The sequence below is a fragment of the Thunnus thynnus genome, chromosome 3, assembly GCF_963924715.1.
Source record: "Thunnus thynnus chromosome 3, fThuThy2.1, whole genome shotgun sequence".
NCBI lineage: Eukaryota > Metazoa > Chordata > Actinopteri > Scombriformes > Scombridae > Thunnus > Thunnus thynnus.
In genome coordinates this window covers 13,250,959-13,269,295 of record NC_089519.1, presented here as the reverse complement: position 1 = coordinate 13,269,295, position 18,337 = coordinate 13,250,959, and the positions used below count along the sequence as shown (strand labels likewise).

Below are 18,337 nucleotides of genomic sequence, written 5' to 3'. Positions count from 1 at the left end.
TGTCCATAGTCTGTCATGTACTTGAAGAGGAGGAAACATGGGGATGAATTCATAACTTTTCAGTCAAGTCACTGACAACACCAGTTTTGCCCAGGCCTGGTTTCAGGTAAATTGAAGTAGATTAAACACCTGAACCAGTAGTGTCTAAATGTAATATATTCTACAGTAGAGTATATGAAGAAAGATGGTCTTACACCTCTGGAAAACTGACTACAGACTGCTTTGTTTGTCAGATTTTTGTCACATGCTCTGCTCAGTGCCAAACTGAAACCAGTGCTGGATGAACCTGAATGTGGGATTTGAAACCTTGTTTGAAAATAAATCAATTGTAAAGTGCAGAAAGGGCCTATTCAAATCCTCAATTTTCTGGACAGATTTTAATTCTATAAGTCAAAGCAAGATTTGAGAAATATTGTTCCCATCATCACATGACAATATCTTTCCCTTTTCGGGTCTCTCAGTATGTCACACTTTGACTCAAGAATATAATTTGAGATTATTTTCTGCCCAACTGTGGTGTAAACAGAGCTGAAAGCAGGTCCAGAGGGTTTTGTGATATGCATCATCTTTTCTGTAACACTGTCTTACAACACAATTTAAAAAGTGATTATATATGGGTGTATTAATGGTTAATAAATCATTAGCTAAGGCTTTATAGATAAGTTGTAGCCATTCATAAGAACAATGTTTGGGTTGCCAGGTTGTGAAAAATCCCTTTGGATTGTGTTTACCTTTATCATATAAATATTTATTTATAAGGTGTAACTATTTGCTTTATTAATGGTTAATCAAACATTTATTAACTTCAAATGACTGACTAGAAAGTGAGAAACTCATGGGCATTTATGAATGGATTACTAATATTTATATCTGCATTATAGTAAAGAGAAAATCTGCCAAAGACTCTGCTTTGGTTGACTTCTGGATCTGGTTGGATCTGTTCAACCTGACTCAATATTGACATACATGTTTTCAGGTTGGGACCATTGGGACTCTTATCAAACATGCGAAATTTGGGGCAGATTGGACGATGTACGTTTAAGTTACAACAACTTCCTGTTTCTTGGCGGAACACTGAAATTCGCCGCATCGCCACGTCAAGGGCTTTCAATGAAAACTCAAGATTTTAATAACTTTTCATCACAAAGGTCTTTAGTTCTTTAAAATACAACGCCTGCACAGGGCAAAAACTGTAGAGTAAATTGAAAATGGCTGACTTCCTGTTGGACTTAGGGTACGGCTCCAAGAGGCTTTTTTGTGCGTCTGGACATAATACATGTGTCTACCAAATTTCATTCATGTACGTTAAATTTAAAGGTGGGGGGTTTCATTTGAAGTTTTCTAAGGGGCGCCCTCGAGGCATTTTGCCACACACCTACCCAAGACCTATAAAATATTACATTTTTCACTACTTCTGATGCACGTGCAAACTTTACATTTTCGAGCACGTTTACCTACTCAAAAATACGACTCTTTTGGGAGAAAGGAATAATAATAACGATTCCTTCAAATACAACAGTGCCTTGGCGCCGTTCGGTGCTCGGCCGTGATGGATAAAGGTCACAGTGTTTGAGGAGGAGGAGGAGCAGTGTGGTATAAAAAGTGAAGGATTGTTTACATTAATCTGCCAATCACCTGGACTGCTCAGTGGCCATGTTGCAACTCCTACTAGAGTTCTTCCTACTTCTCGTGAAGGCGGCTGACTGTCTGTGAAGGTTTTGGTCTCCCTCTTGATATTAGAAGCACTGGTAAATTATCGCAACTTAGTCCGCTTGAACTTTGAAAACCAAATGCAGGCAGCCAGTTTTATCGCTGCAGTGCGGAGAGGATGCACGCAGACCTTCAGACGACCTCAGCTGTTTGCTTCCTCTTCGATGGTGAGACTTCAACAACGTCCACAAACTAACAGTTTGACTATTTTTATTGTTTATTAGGTTAGTGTTGCGTTTACTGCCGCGTCGTATTTCAGAGTCAGGACGCCTACAAAGCACCTGTACTTTCCTTTTCTTTGTTTCTGTTCAAATAAAGAATTTGATACACCCTCCTTCAGTAGCACAAAGTAAGCTGGTACAGTACAGACAATCTGCAATTCATGTCAGAAAGTTAGTGTATCTTTCTGAGATGTTTATGGTCAGCTGGTGTCATAAATTATTTTGTATCAGTAAATCAGCCTGCTGGTTAAACATGTAGCTTTCTTGTTGTCTTTCCAAAACATGTCTGCCGTGAGTTCATTGTTGTTTTGTGTTTAGGTATTGAGGTATTGAGGAATCCTCCAGAGCTCCACATGTGATGGTGCATTTTTTTATTTTTATCTTTTTGTCTTCCAGGTGCAGTGCTGCCTGCAGTCTACACAGGCTGTCCCTGCAGCCCGGCTGCCCTGCAGGGTCAGGCTGTCTGCTGGGAAACGCTACGCCTGGTGTTCTTGTGGACACAGCAAGAAGCAGGTCAGTCTGCACAGAGGGGAGGGTTGCAGGTTTTAGAGGCAACCTGGAGCTCACCTAAGGCAGGATGCAAGTCATTTAGTCACCGCTTATTTAGAGCTTTCTATGTCCTGTTTGTGATCCCATCTGTTTTAAATTTGTTGCTTTTTTTTTTTTCTTTTTTTTTTTTGAGGTACTGTTTGCTGGTGAAGACTTGAATTTCTTTCTGTGACCGTTAACAGTGTAATGCACAAACTGGTATGAAAGCAGTAAAGCTAGGCACAGTGGAGCAACAATAAAGCTGGCTGAGATCATTTATTAGGTTGAGGGGGGAAATTATTAATACTTTATGACAGTTAGTTTATTGACCTAATGGATATGTTCACAATTTTTCAAGCCTGTCTTTAAACAATAGTTAAAAACAATACATGCCCAAATGAATGTTTACATAATGTTTTTCTTGTCATAATTATTCGTCCTGTTCATACTGACCATTAGAAGATCCCTTCATAATGCACTTACAATGTAAGTGACGGGGGACAAAATCCACAGTCCTCCTTCTGTGCAAAAATGTATTAAAAAGTTTATCTGAAGCTAATATGAAGCTTCAGCGTCCAAATGAGTCAAATGAAGTCAATATCTTTCAATATCTTTTTTGGAAGATTAGTTGTGTTGTAAGTATGCAACATAACTAAGATTCTCTTATCTGCGCCTATAAACACTCAGCTAAGATCCTTTGAATTATGGCCAAATGACTACTTGTAAGTCAGAAGAACAAACCTCAATATCACAAAATGTGCTGGCGTGTGCAGAGACTCCCAGTAATGGAAAGGAGAGAACCAAAAAAAAGTTAAATATAGTATAAAATTATATACACATATTTGTTTTGTTGTTTAAATCTACTGACAGCAAGATCTAACAAACTGGATTTGATTAAACATTTTACTTCATCACCCAGAAATCATGTAGGTTAACACAGTTGTTTGTGGGGGGGTTTCATGACATTCTGACTTATCAAAGCAGCAAAAGCACAGATGACATTTGTCACATTAACAATAGATAAATGCAGCCCTAATTCATGTTATTAATTAAACCTGTGCTTTTCCTGCTGTGAAATGTCTACATATCTATACTGGCAGAAGATCTGATCAAACTCCAGAGAGTTTGCCAAATCCCACTTCTTAAACACAAATATATCCATATAAACCATTACACTATGTTTACCTGTACAGGCCCTACTAGGAAATAAGCAGCAAGATATTAAATTATAGCTAATCTTGTGTTGTTTGCGTGCTAAATAAACCAGTGATTACTGACCACATGAACACAAACACCAGGTACATGCAGCTTGGTCACATGTTGTTAAACTTGTACAACTTGTTTCCATCACAATTGCATAAGAAAAGTGTTTTTTTATACAATCTAACCCTGTCATAATGATGTATTTGGTGGTCTGCTTCAGAGTATAAAATAATTTAAAAAGTCATCAGGCAATATTTTTTAAGAGATGTAAGATTAAAAGCCTCTGTGAACTGATTGGAAGATGACATATTCTCTCTCTTTCCTCTCTGTCAGCCTTTCTGCGATGGAGCTCACAGGACAAACGCACCGAGCTTCTCTCCACTCCGCTTCACCCCCGACAGAGACAGGACAGTCATGCTGTGTGCCTGTAAGCAAACAAAAAACGCGCCCTACTGCGATGGCTCGCACCTTAAGGTCATCTTCCAGGATTTAGTGAAGTCGGTGAAAAGCGTGTTTAAATGAGCAGAATTCAAGATGTCTGCCCTGCGGAGCCAAGGAGTAATAAAAAGGGAATTTAAACAGAAAAACGATGACTTCAAGAGTTATGTTGTCTCAACAGAAGCACAGAGGCTGTGAGGATCAACAGCATCTGCTTGTTTTTGTTGGGAGGATGTGATAATGTCCAGATACCCTGCATTTGTTTATCCTCTCCATACTTGTCAGACTGATACTTTGTTTGCACTAATGTTTATTAAAATGTCTTTTCTAAACTACATTCTCATACAAATTCACAACCCATTAAAATGCTTCAAAAACTATTTTTGTGTTGCATCAAAGACCAGCAGTGGAAGAAGTACTCAGATCCTTTACTTAAGTAAAAGTAAAGACAAGAAGACAAGAATGTAAAAATACTCCATTACAAGTAAAATTATTGTATTTAAAATAATACTTAAGTTGCAGTACAGAAGTATTATTAGCGAAATTTACTCAAAACTACTTGTGTTGTAGAAAATCTGCCAATTTTTGGGGGGTAAAAACTGGTGAGATATTGCATCCTTTAAACTTCTATTGAAGTGAAACCATGTGACAAGTTTAGAGGGGAAATGTGTCTCTGGTGGAACTGCTAATAACTCAGACATCTGAAACATGACAAGGAGCCACAACTACACACTGATTCTATACAAGAGCTCATAAGACAAAAGCTTATTTGTACAGCACCTTCCAACAACAAGGCAATTCTAAGTGCTTTACATGAAACGTAGAGGAAACATAAAAAGACACCTTTTAAATAGAAATTGAAAAAGCTAAATTGTAAAAAAAAAAAAAAAAAAAAAAGCTGAAATATAAGAATAAGGATAAAGAGGAGAATGAAAATTATAATCCAGCTACAGTGCAGTCTGAGATATGAATAAAATGCCCCAATATTTAATCTAATAAAAGACACAGAGAATCTTCAGCCTTGATTTAGAAGAACAGAGAGTTGCAGCAGACCTGCAAGTTTCTGGGAGTTTGTTCCTGACATGTGGTGCATAGAAACTGAATGTACTTCTCTGTGTTTAACAAGGTTAGAAACAGCTGGTTTAATCTTTAACAATGTGTATTTTATTCATTTTGTTTGTGGGGGCGTTTTTCCTGATCATGTTTTATTTTCAATTTAAATCTGAAAAGTAAATAGTAACTAAAGCTTTCAGATAAAAAATATAATAAACTTAGCACAAAAAGTAAGGAAATTTGTGTTTGGTAGATTATTTCGTTGTTGTAACAATGCTTCTTGGCAATAAATCTTATACCGTTGAAAAGCCTGTTTATTTCCCTTTTAAATGGTGCCACATTTGTAAGGGACATGCATTTGTGGGATGAGCAGCAGAGCTGAGTATGTGGGTTGCGCCCATGAAAAATTTGCCAAATCTTCTCTGCCAATGCCAAACAGCTTATTCTGCCATTGACATTGTTTGGTGTTTGGTGGATTGGATGATTGAAGTTTGAAGAAACAAGACATATTGGCAATTTAACAATTTATTCATTTAACAAACAGGAGCTATGGGATTGCCAGTGGTTGCAGAATCTCATCTCGATATCTCTCTGCATTGAGATTGCCTCCAATGATGACAAGCCTCATTTTTCCAATGACTGAGATGCTGCCCCACGCCATCACACTGCCTCCACCAAAAGATGTTACTCTATTGGTGTAGCAATCAGCATAGCGTTCTCTGCGTCTTCTCCACACTTTGACCCTATGAGGGTCATAGGTTCCCTGCGGCCTGCGGCACACTTTGACCCTATGAGGGTCAAAGTGTGCCGCAGGCAGAATCTGGACTCATCACTGAACATAACGTTACTCCATATGTTCAGGTTCCAGTGCACATGTTACCGACACCAGCGCAAACTGGCCTGAGATTGGCTGCGTGCAGTCTGTTCCAGATTGTCTGGGCAGAGAGCCGTTGGCCATATCGTCCTGCAAACCTTGACTGCAAATCTATAGAAGACAGCCTACGGTACCTAAGTGCTGACAGGGTGAGGAAACTGTCTTCTTGGGGTGTCGTCTTCTTGGGACACCCACTTTGCAACCTGTCTCTGACATCCCGCATTATATGGAGCTTGGCCTTCACTTTGGAGATGGTACTAGGGCTCACTCCAAATAATGCCGTAACTTGGTTTTGCGGAACACCAGCTTGATGTTGCCCTATCCCAAGGGCCCTATCCAGATCAGTCAAACGTGGCATGCCTATTCTTGGAGTAGACACCTACCAACCACTGTAACAGGGCCCATGCATACCAGAAGCTCAAAACAAGAGTCAAACAGCAAGCTGTTTGGCATTGGCAGAGAAGATTTGGCAAATTTTTCATGGGCACAACCCACATACTCAGCTCTGCTGCTCATCCCACAAATGCATGTTCCTTACAAATGTGGCACCACTTAAAAGGGAAATAAACAGGCTTTCCAACGGTATAAGATTTATTGCCAAGAAGCATTGTTACAACAAAGAAATAATCTACCAAACACAAATTTCCTTACTTTTTGTGCAAAGTTTAGTTCCCTCTGAAGTGTAGTGGAGCAGACTTAACATAGAAAACTGAAGCAGACCTTCCACTTCTAGATCATTTTGAAGAGACCTGAAAATGCTGTAAAATGTTCTGTCAATTTTTTTTGTCTTTCAACTAGTCTTCCAAAAAAGATATGATAGAATTCTATGACATGCTTAATTGTTGCATTTATTTATGTATTTATTTTCCATGACCTAGGCTGTCAAATTTTTGGACACTTCATCTCAAAAATATTGATATTCACCCTTTTAAAAACCACTGTGTGCAACTTTTGTAAAATGTAAATGTCATAATGCACTTCTTCCAGAGAACATGACCTCTCTGTCCTCAGTGGTAGCCACAGCATGGGCTTGAAGGTCCATGCTGAATAATCCTGCAGTGTTTTATTTCTTCTTTTCTTGACTATCTCTGTCAGTCTCCATTAAAATCTATGCAGACCGCTCAGCTGCTGTCACGTGACTCTTCAGGAAGCATCTCTATCCAATCACCTCGCCGGCTGATCGCTGTTAGGTTGTGACGGTCAGATCCTGCACTGCTTTTCCACAGTGTTTGTGTTTTCTTTCACTGACCTATTTGTTATTTTCTGCGGCTGTGACGTCAAAGCGGATTTTCTCTGAACCACGTCACGGTTACGTCATGTTGTGTGGATGACCGCGGGTCTGTTATTGTGGAAACATGAATACGCTGGTGACCAAACTAGACCACAAATGGATCAGTTTAACTTTCAGACAACCTTGGATAACCACTATGGTAGCTCTCAAGGTAACTTTAAGTCCTTGTATTAGCGATATAAGCTTTAGTAAACATGACGTCAGACTGACTCATAAGTCTTAACTAGCAAACATATGTCGATTTTTTTGCTCTGTCGACCGACGTTATATCATTTAAACTGTTTGACTGTTTCCAGAAATGTTTTGAGAGACAGAAAGTAACTATAATGTACACCTGAGTATAATGTTGAGGTAGTTAAGTGGTACTTAAAACGTGCAAGACTTGAACGACACTTATATAGCCAGCTAACAGTAGCCTATAGGAAGCAGTGTGTATAGAGAGTATAGTGCCATCTACTGTATAACATTGAAACCTCTGCACAGCTGTTTCCAATCACAGCCTGATTAAACCTTTCCTCAGGGCTGCCTTGGCTTGACTGCCTCACTCATGTTAGTTTTATTACAGTTGGGAACAATTAGCCTGCAGCTTTGATAGGCCTTTTTCACAGCAGACATTTTGACTCGTCAAAGTAGGAAAAGTACAGGTTTTACTAATGACACTAACGATGGCTCTGCTCTGTTGAAGGTGTTAGCTATGACAGTGAGGCATCATGCACTGTAGCAAGACAATGAAACTGAAGCAGCTAAATGGAATTCAGCCATCGTTTTTAATTGATCATTTAATTGATACACCTGTGTTTTTCCTACTATGACGTGTCAAAATGTCTTCTGTGAAAAAGCACTGTTCTTGTGAGTTGGGTGACCAACACGTTCTCAGTAGAGCTCAACACATCTTCAACCTAGAAAAATAGGTCTGATGAGATAAAATAATTGACAGCCTTCATTGAAGTATTGCTTAAATGCACTTGCACACCTACGCAGGTGTTTTCACTCATTCTTGCTAATTAGATTAAAGCTCAGTTTAATGTTGAGTTGAGTGTTATTCATAAGAAGTGCATTTTAAAATAAATGTTTATTTACACCACCTTAAGAATGCAATACTCTCTCAACCCTAGCAGACTGATATTTACATTTAAAGAAACTGAGCGCTCTGTGTACCACTGTCCACAGGTCCATCTCTCCACACTTCCACCAGAACCTGTCATCCCCTCTAAGAAGCCTTTCAAAGTGGAGCTTGTTGGTGGGAAGCGTTACTCGTGGTGCACCTGTGGACACAGCAAGAAACAGGTAAAACCACCTATGACCTTGTAGCCAAGCTAGATTTTGTTATCTTATTTTGTTTCTTAATTTTCCCTTAAGTCCCTATCTTTCGTTGTTGTGAACTTCCCCAAAATGAGTTCCCACCTATAAATAGGTTCCTATCTTATTGGTTTCTATAGCATACCTTTTTGTTCCCCTCGGACGTTATCTTGGTGTTACACCTCTGAGCTCAGCTTCAGTGAGCGTGTATGGGTGGAGCTGAGTGGTGGAGAGATGCAGATGACTTGTGATGTGTGACACCTGTGTTTTCTTTTTATTGTGAAGGATAAATCCCACACATCCTCACCTCTCGTGTGTGTTTAGCTACGCAACACAATGCGGAACAACGAGAGCAGGAATCCGTCTGTTACTTATCTTGTGTTGCTCTTGTCTGAAGTACACAAAAGTACATCCTGTATATTCTCTGATCACTTCTTATTCTTTCAGCCTTTCTGCGATGGAGCACACAAAACCAAAGCCCAGGGCCTGTTCCCGCTACGCTTTGTCCCAGAAAAAGACACCACAGTTTGGTTGTGTGGATGCAAGTACACAAACAACCCGCCCTACTGTGATGGCACGCACAAACAGGACTTCATCGTGTCTGCCCCGCTACATCAACACACTGACTCTTAAACAAGGAGGATTATTGCAGAGTGATTTCTGTTTGACTGAGAGACAAACAGACAGACCTCAGTCCTGATCTTGGAGAGTAAACCTGCGCTCTGGTTGTAGAGGCAGAGCATAAACATCGGTGTTGCAGTCATGTTTTTGTAGATCATGAAAGCAACACACACAACTTGTGTGTTGACAATATTTCATCTGTGCTTGACAGAGGAGAGAGTAGAAGTAAAAAGTCCTTAACCTCAGTCCTCCTTACTCTCTGTCTTTTATATGACAGAGAGTGTTGCTTTAACAGTAGGGATGGGTGATATGATTTACTGTAAGATGATAGAAATTAGTCCACTGGTAGAGATTTTGCTTTGCCATTATACTGTAGTATCTGTCTCTTTTAATAAATGGTTGTAATTTCATCCTGCATGCAGAGTCTGTGGTAGTGCAGAATACTTACAATTCACTCCATAAATTAGCAAACTGGCAGGACCTCTTCTGGATATAAAGTCCAGAAATTATTGATTATTGAGGAGCTTCTGTTTGCACAAATTTTCCAGTCAGGTAGTCCTACCTGCAGAATATGCAGTGAAGCATTGATTGTCAGACAGGTGTTGATTGAGCCAAATGAATTGACACTGACAAGTAGTGTAAACCCTCTGATTTAAAAATGAAATATTTTATTTCATGTTAATATCAGAATTTCAGTAATGATCAATAGTCCTTATATCTGGTTGCCAAAGATGTCAATCACTTACTGTTACTATACTGTACTGTATCAGCCATTTGCCTTGTAGAGAGAGAAGACGAGAGGGAGGGAGAGGAATGTTTTATGGCATTGAGTATTTCTAGTAAAATCAAGAGAAAAAGCAGCAATTACAAATTACATTTTTTATGTGGCTACCATTGATGAAAAGGTTAAAAATCCCTAAAGTAAGACATTTAAGATGTAAGAAACAGGCTTCTTAACAGTGCAGCACTTAATAAAGGACGACTGCACTCAAAGACCAAATGTTAAGATGTGAGAGAACCGAGCCTCTGCATGCTTAGGTCTAAGTATTTATTAAAGGAAGAAAGAAAGCACTTTTGGTATCAACCTTCATCAGGGCAAATAGCAGGACAGAGACACTCTCATACTGACATATAATAGTTTTGCACAAAAACAAACACATGTGTAAAGGACATGCGTGTTTCTCCATTTCTTCACGCAACAGCTTTGCGACAGTAAGATTAAGTCATGTACACTGAAATTTCAATCAGTTCTCAAAAACTCAAAACAGCTGGTGTATGAGCCTTGATGTAGAAACGGCTGCAATGATTTTGGTGAAAAACATTGATGTACTGTATAATGTTGTTTTGGACCTCTAGGTAGAATATACAGAGTGTTCTTTGTGTATCATCCACCAGGCAGCTTTTCACATGAACCACTGACACTTAGCTGTATGTGATAACACACTGAACCTCAAAAAAGGACATAGCAGAACAGGGTTTTCTGATTCAAACATGCTGCTTAACTACATAGCTTGATGGAAGAGAAGTTCTTTCTTTAGTAATTACTAAATCACGTCTTTCAATGTCAAAACTGCTGTTTCACATTCATGCAGAACCTCATAAGAGTGAAAGATAAGGGGATTTTGCCTGTTTAGTGTGTGTCATCCAAACAGAGCAGAGACCGGCTGAATTACTGGTCATATCAAATCTGATGTGTCAAAGGTCAAAGTCACTTTTCTCTAATCATTTCTGCTGAGTTTCAGTTTATTACTTAAAAGCTCTGACATTTATATGAGACAACAAAAAAATGAAATCTAGTCTGTTCTTTGAAAATGTTATGATGACAGTGACCTTTGCACTTTGCAAGGTGACTCTGTACAAAACTGCATGGAAAGAAGATTAATGATTGTTATTATTATATAATGTACCCTGAATTATTTAACTGGTCAAAGTCATGTTTTAATCTCTAACAGAACTGCCTGATTCTATTAAACACTGTCTGTGAAATAAAACTTGTTTAAATGTTGAGCAAAGCTTCATGTTCGTTTGTTTTGTTACCATCAGTGTTTGCTGTGTACACAACAATATGCTCCTGGAAATCATAAAACAGGACACTCAGGTCAGAAAAACCTAGCAAGTAAACATTTTATTTACCTAAAACATGCACATATGGCTGATAAAAAAGTATCATTGTTTGTTGAACAGAAACAAAAGGAATGTTGAAATTTATGGAACTACAACATACATGGCCAAATATTCAAATCCCTTTTGAGTTCTTCCGACTGCCATGAGAGAACGTACATGGTCTGCTGACAAACATCTGCTTGTGAGCATGGTAGTGCTTGGAATTTAGGAAATGTTTCTCCTGCTGGAAAATACTTCTCGGTTTGGATTGTGTGATCTGACCTACAGAAAGTGCATCAACAGTTATGTAATGTACGTGTTACCTGATGAGCGGTTGCTTATACTGGACACTTATACAGCAGTTACTAAAATGACCGTCCAAGGGCAAGGATTCAGCTTTTTTCTTTCTTTTTTTTTTTTTTTTTTTTTACATCCAACTTCCGCAGTGGTTTGCACTGCAATGCTTTTCAGCATTTTGTCACGTTTTATGGAAGCCAAATCAAAGTTGATGGGACTATGGAAATGAAACAGACCCACTGCATATACAATACAAAACGATTACAATATCTTGTATAAAAGATAAGTTTATACATATGTATGCACACATGCTCACATTTGATACATACTGTACAGTTTGTATGTGTGCACTGTTCTAGTCTAACACACATAAACACACACGCACACACACGCACACGCACACACACACATACATACAAGTGTCTATTTGGCTGCACTTTTCAGTCTTTCCTGCTGAAATATGATAACAGTAATCTGCCTCCCGTTTGTCCAGAAGGAAGGAGGCTCACGCTAGTCTTTTTGCTCTGTAGAAAGAAGGGAGCAATTCAAACACTGTCCTCCCTGCAGTCCTGTGCACGCATTAGGTCGTAGGAGGCAAACCGCTTTTGTCTCCGCCCCTCGCCTCCTCTTTGCTGGCCCCAGAGCTCGTACCGTTGACAGTCACCTTCCGAGCGTTGGCGCCCTGTTTGGAGGCGAGAGTGTGTCGCTGAGTGTTGTTGGGCACAGTGGTACCGTTGGAGCTTTGGATGGCGGGGGGGAGGTTGTGGGACGCAGGGCTGGACTGCGAGGAGGCTCGGGGCGGCTGGGCTGCAGCAGGACTGTGGACTTTGTCGCTCTGGGAGTCGCTCTCTGACGTCGGGCTGGTGTTGACGCCGTCAGAGTGGCCCTGTGCGGCGGACTGGGACGGCCTCCTGCGCTTCCGAGTGGGTTTGACCAGATACTGCAGCGGGATGGGTCCGGTCTACACAGAGGTACACACACTATTAGCACTGCTGAGAGGTGCACGGCCTCTAAAATACATCAATATATGGGCAAATTTACAGATGAGGACCACAGAGACCAGTGAAATTATTCTTATTGTCAACAAATCCCATGAAAAGACCAGAACATCAACAAACTGATTCTACTATCAAGTATTATCTGTGGCGCCAAAGTCTGATACATCTTATTTCTTTGTGCCGTACAGCTCCAATTTCTGTCAAAAAAAAAACTGTCAGTGGGCCACGCTGATACCCTGGATGACATGTTCCTTCATGACCATGAACATGGGCTCTGTAGTTTATTTTTAAATCAGTCCCACATACATACCATCCTGCTGCTAGAAATACTAGCGCGACAAATGTGTATTAATTCGCTGCTGAAAATAGTCCCCGACACATGCACTATTTACTCCTGTTTGAATGGTGCTTGTTAAAAACTGCAATGCCCAGTTGTTTCAGGGAATTACTGAGTCTTTTTTAAAAAAGTAAAATATATGGTTTTGACACATTTTTTAAAGATTTACGTCTTCAGAGGGACCTAATTAGATTGAGGCAAAGAGGGAGGCTGATATTAGCTATTAGATATAACATCAATCCCAGTTCACTCTGTCAACCCAGGACTTTCCAAACTCACTCACTTGCGCTCAGCTATGAAGGGGGCAGGGTTCATAAATGTACAAAATTTCAGCATGTAGGACCATTCTGGTGTTTTTTTCCCATTTTAGCCCAGTAATGCCAGTTGTTTACATTTAACAATAGTGTCGGCCATTTTTCAAAGATTTTTCCAAAGTTTATAGGCTATATCCTACCTAACCCAGGCAGTTTATTCCAGTACAGGATGCAGATCACCAGAGCTTTATACTGAATTCAGCTTTAGCTTTATTTGTATTTTAACTTTTTTGTCATGTGGTGGTGCAGATTGGAGTAGGAACTGGTTTGAAATCTAACCAAATTCTGAAAAGCAGAAAAGCGTTCGCAAGCTATGTTGTGAAATTCAAACCAACAAGTAAATCAAACACAGAACTTGGTGAAAACTGAGAATCATAGGAATATGGTCATTTCTTGCACCAAAAAATTTAAAACAAAACAAAAAAAAAAGCATTTGGTTGCTCATGTTCAGGATATTGCAGTTTCTCACAAACAACTTCAATGCACCAAACAAGGAAGAGTTTTCTAACAACTCCATCACCAAGAATCCATCCATCCACATGTTCACTGGGCAGGGTTACATGAACAGCTCCCATTGGCTGCCTCATACGTAATCAATCTAAACACACAAAGCGTATCAAGTATGCTTGACTTGTATTTGTACATGAACGTCCTAAAATCACTGCAGCTCGTCTTACTGTTAAACGATTACATTACCTCACTTATAACCATTACATAGACTCATTATTGATTCCTCTCTCATTTCTATTTGTTTGATCAAATCTTACCCAGACATCTATGATTTACAACATCTATATCAGTGTTTTCTTATGACATGAACACTGAATACTCCATCACACAGTATCATGTAAGGAAACCATGCAGCCAACTGGAAACACACAAGTGATCATCACAATCCAGGTTTAGTAAATGTTTGAGCTCCACAGTAGAAAGGTATGAAAGCTGTCACTCACCCGTCTCCACTCGTAGAAGTAGGCAATATCCATTAGTGTGTAGTAGTCCTTCAAGGGCTCATCCCCATACAACACCTCCACCTGGAACACACAATCACACCATTTAAATGCAACGTTACCAGCAGAAAACAACCAAAACACATTCGTTATTCTGCAGTGTGACCTGCTTAGTGGTAATGCACGTAAGTATGTTTTAACTGAAGTACCCCATATTCTGTGCCAACGTTAATTATCTGTGAAATGGAGCTGCGACAATTAGTCGACTAATTGATCAACCAACAGAAAATTCATCAGCAATAGTTTGTTAATTGATTAATCATTGAGTTTTTTAAAGAAAAAATGTACAAATTCTCTTATTCCAGCTTCTCTTTTAGTCTTCTATGACAGTAAATTGAATATCTTTGGATTGTGGACTTTTTCCACCACTTTCACCACTAATCGATTAATCAAGAAAATAATCGACAGATCAATCAGTAATGAAAATAATCATTAGTTGCGGCCCTAATGATCTAATTCCACTGTGATTCATCATTTTTAAGAAATTGACATCTTTGACCAAGGACAAGTCAAAGGAGCCTAGTGGACAATACTTTTTTATCAAGGTACCGTTGGATTTACCGTAATTACTAAGTTTCCAACCTGTATATACCGTTCACATCAACATCTGAGTTGTAATGTCCAAATGGGAAAGTTTTTCCTGAAAGCTCCGATAGATCTGATTTGGCTCTGAATGATATGGAAGTGCCAGAAAAAGCAAACAAATAAGGATGCCTCATGTCAGCCAGAGTCTGTGGTTAATGGTAATTGAACGCTAACTCGACAGATATAGGACTTTGATGACCATGCACAGTATTTTCCAACCATCATGACGATGCTTGTAAAATGCTCAGAGTCGCAAATCTTTCCCATCGCCGCCTTTCATCCTTTACAGTTTAGGTTTTACTTTGCCAGAATCAGAGTTTTTTTTTGCGTCTGGGTGCAGCGTGTGTGATTACCCTGTAGTTGCTGGGTATATCCATCTTGCTTCTGAGAAACTTTGCTAAGTGCATGACGGACATGGCTGCCGGGCACTGCAGGAAGCGTTTACCGTTGGACTGAGAACAAAGAAAAGAGCAGCAGGGAGACACAAATCCAGGGTGAGGACCAGGAAACCACATTAAACAGGTAAATCAAGTGTGAAGGCTTCAGCTACTGCTTTACTCATCTGTTATTCTACACTGAAATCAGCCTTTACCTTGTCTCCATCCATCTCTGCACGCTGCCTCTCATTATTTCTGCAGGAACATTTTAAATGCAAAAAAAGGGGGGGTTTAAAAAACACAGAACATAGAGATCATCATATTCAGAAAGACATATTGCAGGTGTGATGATTGGCACCCCACCCCCTCCCCCCCTCCCCCCCACACACAGGGTGGTCACACAACTCTTATTCCCACATATTACTTCCACTACTAATTTCTGATTAAATACGTCTCGTGCATGCATATTTTAGTGAATCTTCTGTCTCCTTTGCTTTTTGCACGGCCAGATAATGACGATTCATTGTTTTCACACCTGCCTCAGCAGCGACTTTCCAGTGAACAGACCAAACGTTAATAATTTTCACTCCCATTTTCAGTGAAAAAAAAGAAAAGAAAAAAAAAGAAAAGAAAAGAAAAAAAAAGAAAAGAGCGACTCACTTGTTCCTCTCGTAGAACTGTATGGACAGACTGATGATTTCATCCTCTGCTATGTTAAACGTCTCCACCACTTCCCCTGGTTCCAGCACACGATTCTCTGCGTAGAAATCCCTCCTCCGTTTCATCTCATCTGAGGGAAGCAGACAAGAAAAATAAGCATCCGCCGACACCGAAATGCTTCGTAAAATAGGAAACTAAGACGAAAGCTGAGTTTGAACCGCTCCAAGATGTTTTACTTCACTGAAGGAAGATGGTCTTACCTTTGAATAACCCTGGAACGAGCTTATAAACAATATCTTGTAGAGTTTTGTCCGCTCTAGAAATAAATTAAATTAAATAACGTTATTAAGTACAATATACATTGCCGGTGCATTTAAAAAAAAAAAAAAAACCCTGATAAAACCCATTCTTGCTGACCTGATGCTGAGCTGTGGACATGTCTTATGAACCTGGACGTCACATCGAGGGCAGAACTTATTTGTCTCCAGGAAGGCAACGATGCATGTTTTACAAACTGTGCAGACAGAGCGGACACAGACAGATGTGAAAACACTGCATCGCTACTGGTGTTAATGTGTAGTTCATTTATCATCAACATATACGCAATCTAACGTAACCCAATATGATGCATTACTATCTTTGATATACTTTTGCACATAATTTAAATATAATGAAATCAGTTCATCACCAGCCTCCACAGTTTATACAAGGAGCCAAATCAACACAATGTCAACAACAATTTGACATTATAACTTTCAGGTGCATTGCAGGATTAATGTTATTGTACATGTGGATGTTCTGTGTGATCTCAGAGTGGAGGTGGTCTACTACTCAATAAGCCTCATGTTTTAATAGGAACATTAAGGTGGGGTCACAGTATATCCTCACCTCCTTACAACCACAGTATGTGCAGGAGCTTAAAGAGTTTAATGAAAACACTGTGCATGCATGTAAGGTAATGCTTTCTGTAGGAACTCACAGGAGTGCAGGCACTCTACGATGGTGGTAGCATCAACTAAGTAACCAGCGCACAGCGGGCATGTGAGGTGTGGATTCAGATCTGTGATTTTAATCCGGTTGGGCTGCATTTTATCCATCTGGACAGATCTGCAGAGGAAACAAATAACAACATGAGACGTTCTCGTTACACGGCAGGGCACAGTAGCATGTATGTAAATGTTCATAATGCTTGTTGAGACTATTAGTTCTCTCCCATATGGTCAATGAGTGCTGCCACACAGCTCCCTCAGACAATGTCTGCAGCTCGTCCTTGGGACAGCAGGTTGTGAGCTCACAACAAAGAGAGCTGATGGCCAACAAATACAAGTGTAATGACATGTTATAACGATAAATAAGGCTGAGGGCAGGAGCCGTGCAGCTGAATGCAGGCTGTGTGCTGGTACACAGCAGCCGACTATTGAATAGCCCCTGTGTGGCCTCATCTTGTGCATCAGCTCAGCTCCTCGACCAGCGGACCAACAAAGAGCGTTTCCATTTCTGCGGAGCTCCGACCGAGAACCACAACCAAACACATCCAGTGAAAACACCAACACTGAGGGGGGTGCAGAGCCACAGAAACTCACACTGGTACACAAAGCAGCCATCTTAAATTCACTGACAGGGCTGTATCAGGAGGCGAACAAGAGAGACTGAAAATGTGACACCGTGCACTTTGTGTGCGCCTCAGCAAACAGCGGCGCGTCGCGCGCGATAAAGAGCGATCAGTTCCTACCTGATTACACATCAAAGTTTCCCTCTCCTCCCAACCAGGATCCAGGTAAATTATTTGGACTTGGACAGAATTTGCAGCAGCGCCAGAAAATGGCTTTTTTCAGCACCGTCAGAGGACTGCCCATTTTGGATCACGTGATATTATTTTGTCGCCTGGTTCACGGGGCATACAGGGTATCCACTGTCTCTACAGGCCCCGCTTACCTTCTCCTCATCCATTCATCCCGCACGGCCCGGGCATGACTTTTAGTTTGCATTCCACATTTGTTTAATTAATTTGTTTCAATAAGTCGCGCAAGATGCGACAGGATTAACCACGCCCTCCATTTGTCTCAATCTGAGTCAGAGATTTTGTCTGCAGAGGCCCTGCAGGCCTCATGTCCAGGGGCCCCTGTTCTGTTTCAAACACATGGAGATTGGCCAACCTTGCTCCGATTTCATTTGAGCTATTTTTTTTTTAATTAAAAAAATCATAATATTCAAATTAAATATCTAGAAAATAATCAGAAACTTCAATAATAAACCATATATAATAATCATATACACAAGTATATATGGACAGAGAAACGTTATGTACAGCCTACATGGGGCAAATATTATAACTGTCAAATATGACAGTTGAGGTTATTTTTAGTGTAGTCTATAGGTAAAGTATAGGCTGAAATTCTAATAATTTAAACAATTCAG

At 40.0% G+C, this 18,337-nt stretch overlaps 3 protein-coding genes across 3 annotated transcripts; 2 read left to right on the top strand and 1 right to left on the bottom strand.

Moving 5' to 3' along the window:
* The first annotated feature begins 1,444 nt into the window (after nt 1–1,444).
* On the top strand, nt 1,445–4,480 carry LOC137179560 (CDGSH iron-sulfur domain-containing protein 3, mitochondrial-like). Its single transcript, XM_067584328.1, has 3 exons — nt 1,445–1,877; nt 2,328–2,444; nt 3,996–4,480. The coding sequence occupies exons 1-3, from the start codon at nt 1,791–1,793 to the stop codon at nt 4,182–4,184; spliced, it is 393 nt and encodes a 130-aa protein (XP_067440429.1). The 5' UTR covers nt 1,445–1,790; the 3' UTR covers nt 4,185–4,480.
* A 2,723-nt stretch (nt 4,481–7,203) lies between these two features.
* On the top strand, nt 7,204–9,648 carry LOC137179558 (CDGSH iron-sulfur domain-containing protein 3, mitochondrial-like). Its single transcript, XM_067584324.1, has 3 exons — nt 7,204–7,469; nt 8,489–8,605; nt 9,065–9,648. Exons 1-3 carry the CDS (start codon nt 7,383–7,385, stop codon nt 9,248–9,250), a joined length of 390 nt encoding a protein of 129 aa, XP_067440425.1. The 5' UTR covers nt 7,204–7,382; the 3' UTR covers nt 9,251–9,648.
* A 1,689-nt stretch (nt 9,649–11,337) lies between these two features.
* On the bottom strand, nt 11,338–17,878 carry LOC137179557 (polycomb group RING finger protein 2-like). Its single transcript, XM_067584323.1, has 9 exons — nt 17,652–17,878; nt 16,899–17,026; nt 16,337–16,433; nt 16,180–16,235; nt 15,920–16,049; nt 15,475–15,514; nt 15,236–15,334; nt 14,241–14,321; nt 11,338–12,599 (listed from the first exon to the last, which is right to left on the bottom strand). Exons 2-9 carry the CDS (start codon nt 17,014–17,016, stop codon nt 12,219–12,221), a joined length of 1,002 nt encoding a protein of 333 aa, XP_067440424.1. The 5' UTR covers nt 17,017–17,026; nt 17,652–17,878; the 3' UTR covers nt 11,338–12,218.
* Between the last annotated feature and the right edge of the window lie 459 nt (nt 17,879–18,337).